General features: G+C 38.4%; 1 protein-coding gene across 1 annotated transcript; it reads right to left on the bottom strand.

Annotated features, from left to right (window-relative positions):
* Positions 1 to 2,577: 2,577 nt before the first annotated feature.
* On the bottom strand, positions 2,578 to 3,077 carry LOC114754843 (uncharacterized). Its single transcript, XM_028943685.1, has 2 exons — positions 2,817 to 3,077; positions 2,578 to 2,754 (listed from the first exon to the last, which is right to left on the bottom strand). The coding sequence occupies exons 1-2, from the start codon at positions 3,075 to 3,077 to the stop codon at positions 2,578 to 2,580; spliced, it is 438 nt and encodes a 145-aa protein (XP_028799518.1).
* Positions 3,078 to 3,492: the final 415 nt, after the last annotated feature.

The raw sequence follows: 3,492 nt of genomic DNA, 5'->3' as shown, positions 1-3,492 counted from the left end.
GCTTCTATTTACTTCTTAGGTCTACCTTAGCAAGCTCTTCTAATTCTCTCTCTCTTGTTTCTAAACGCTTTGCCAACTCTTTGTTCACTACTTGGGCATTATTTGCTAGTAAGGGATCCTAAGGGGCATAAATAGGATTAGCCCCTTCAATTCTTTCTGTAAAACTCTTTCCCTCAAAATCATCAAGCTTAGCATATAACTCATTACTATGGTAGAAAAGGAAAATTGTTATACAAGCTACCATAGTGGAAAAGAAAACATGTTAACATTTTTAAAATTGGCAGTTAAACTGTGGGCAGGAACCAAATAAGTTGCATGGAACCAAAGATCTTTCATTCATTCACCAATCAATCAGTTCATCCCATTGGGCCTCCAAGGCTCAGGCTCGGGTAAATAGGGAAATCACATAAAAGCCCATCCAATTATTCACCTGAACAAAAATTCAGAATTTTGTACAAAAACAAGAATGGCCTCTGGCCAACAAAAATAGAGAGCCAACGTCTCCAACTTATAAATGTGCTATGCCAACCAAAATATTTTCAAAATGACCCTACATGTGGCAATATACAATGATCAATACATCTACATAAGCCAAAGGCATTACTACTAAAAGTAGCTCAAGCCTCGATGTCCTTTCTTGACAGCGTACACCTAGAACCCTCACCTGAAAACATTATAAACCATGAGGTGAGACAAAAGTCCTAGTAACCAACTTCCAATTCAGGGTATAAACTAAATAGGTGCTCGTGAGGTATCAAGTGGGGTAGTTAATAAGTAATGATATAAACGATAGCCACAACAGTCATGTATGTGTAATGATGCAATCCCATCAACTATATCCCTTACTTTTGGGGATTATCAAGAGCCGAACTCAACCTATCCCTCACAATGGGGGACGTAAGGAGCCAAAAGGCCTATCCCTCACTATGGGGGACGTAAATAGCCAACCATCATGTATTAATGGAGCCCTTACCATGTGGTAGTATCAGCCAGCTCTCTCACCATTTCCCAACACATGAATCATGCTCAAGTATTACCAACAAATAAGTTCACATTTTATAAGTAACTTCAACAGTGGCATATCTTTCAAAAACTCCCAATACATTAATGTCATGCAATACCCCATAAGACAATTTCTCTTTTCATATGCAAAGTACATTTAGAACACCATTTATTACTCGGACCCAAAAACATAAATCCACTCACAATACCATAACAGCATGTACAATGGATTGGAAAGTGGTTACCTCTTGCCTGAGCAAGGAATAACAAAATACCAACGATGACCCGTGCACTAAAAAATACTCAAAACAAGTCTACACAAGCACACAAACACACAACCAGCATGTATTAGCTTTCAAACTAATAAAATGGTCAACACAACACTTGGGGACTCAAAATTCTTAGTCTCAACCAAAACTCTACCCAACTCATAAGGGCCAAACCATCAGAGTAACACTTCAAAAACCACAAAAGACCATTATTACTCTAGTTTCCCTTCCAAAACATCAATTGAATTCAGAAACTCAAAGTCCCACTCTAGAAATTCACCACCCAGACACCCAATTAGAATAATTGGAGTCTTAAAAACATTCTAAACCGATTAAATATCCAATTTAACCCTTCTTAACATAACCCAATTCACAAAACTCAATCTCAACCACTACATTATCATCCTCAATCATAAACCTCCATTTTCACAAACTCTAAACTCCCCAAAAATTCAAAATCTCTAAATCCAAGAAAAATACACTGATTAAATACTTAGACTAGCTCTAGTAATCATTTAAACTCAAAACAATCAGTCAAAAACCTCAATTCCATCAGAAACTAAAAAGCCCTAGGATTCCTCTATAAAATCCTCAAAAATCCTAAGAGAAAGAGTATATTAGAGGTTAGATCCACTTAGTTGAGGTAATGGGCCCTTAGAAACGCCTTCTCTAACCCAAAACACCGAAACTCTAGCAAAGCACCACTTTCCTCCTTTAGATTTTTTATTTTTCCCATATCAGACCCTTCCTCTTGATTTAAAGACACGACCTTTTCATTACGACGAACCTAAGACTTTATCGCGACTAACTAGTCCTGAGAGGGATTTTCTAACCCAAAAACCTAAGTTCGTCACAGCCAAGAATCCATTTCGTCGCGACGACAACCTTTTCTTGAAAGGACTCTTGCTTACCTGACATCTTTTGTCGTGACACTCCCCTTAACTTCGTCATGGTGAAACCCTATTCCGAAAGGAAGCTCTCCCCATACTCCCTTTTCACTACGGCGAAGTGAAACTTCACCGTGATGAACAAATCCTGAGACGGATTTGTTCACCTACTCCTCCAACTTACTTCGATCCCAAACTAGACACCAAGATTCAAGTTTAAAAACCAATTATCCTAAAAAATCAGGGTTAAAGGACTATTAAAACTCAAAATAAAGCTCAGGACATTATAATTCTCCTCAACTAAGGAATTATATCCCTAAAATTCAAACAATCACACGACACGTAACACGCAAACAAGCATAAAACACTCACTAAGAAAACAAAAAAGGGTACTCACGTTGCATCCACTCCTCCATCTCTCAGGTGGCATCACTAGGACTCATGCCCTTCCAGAAAACTTTCACTAGCCAAATGGTCTTATTTCTCAACTGTTGGTCCTTCACATCAAGGATTCTTTCTGGTTCTACTTGGTAAGTTAGATTGTCATGTAACTCCAACTCCTCAAGTTCTAGGATGTGAGATAGATCAAGTTGGTACTACTTTAATTGGGACACATGGAACACATTATGCACATTAGATAAGTGCGAGGTAAAGCAACCTGATAGGCTACTGCTCCAATTCTATCCAAAATTTCAAAGGGACCAAGAAACCTACGAGATAACTTCTTCGCTTTAATGGACCTCCCAATACTAGTAGTAGGTGTGACCCTCAAAAACACATGGTCACCCTCACTAAATTCTAACAGTCGCCTCCTCTGATTAGCATAACTCTTCTGTTGACTCTGAGCTGTCAGCAATTTCTGTTTGATGATCTCAATTTTCTTCGTGGTAGCATCCACTAAGTCTGGCCCCAACACCATTCTTTCACTCAATTTTGTCCAGTAAAGGGGCGATCGACACTTTCAGTCGTAGAGTGCTTCATAAGGGGCCATCTGGATATGATAGAACCTAATCTTTATATGGTTTTCTCAAGTGTTTTCTAATGTTTTGCAAAAATTTTACCCTCATTATGTGTGCATTTATATCCATTTGATTACATTGAGTCATGCATCACATTTTGCTGTTTAAGGGGTGAAAAGGGTCATTTTTCACTTCTAAATTTTAATTGCCTTGATCTGTAATCAGTTGGTCTTTACAAAGCTCTTTGTTGTAATTTTCAGGTAATTAGAGAAGGACCAAAGAATCATGATGGAGCATGGATGGAGCCAAAATATTACAAGGACTAAGGCACAAAAGTTAGGAGTGTTCTGTCTCCCCAGGTCGTGACATGGACTA

This window comes from Neltuma alba, unplaced genomic scaffold, assembly GCF_004799145.2.
Source record: "Neltuma alba isolate B1F8T4 unplaced genomic scaffold, ASM479914v2 tig00010205_pilon, whole genome shotgun sequence".
NCBI classification, from domain to species: Eukaryota; Viridiplantae; Streptophyta; class Magnoliopsida; order Fabales; family Fabaceae; genus Neltuma; species Neltuma alba.
Note: the sequence above shows the minus strand (reverse complement) of the source record. Positions and strands in the feature narration are given on the sequence as shown.

Coding starts and splice junctions, on each gene's coding strand:
- LOC114754843 (XM_028943685.1), bottom strand. CDS start 3,077: ATGGTGTTGGGGCCAGACTTAGTGGATGCTACCACGAAGAAAATTGAG. Junction 2,755..2,816: donor TTGGAGCAGTAGCCTATCAG/GTTGCTTTACCT, acceptor CAATTAAAGTAG/TACCAACTTGATCTATCTCA.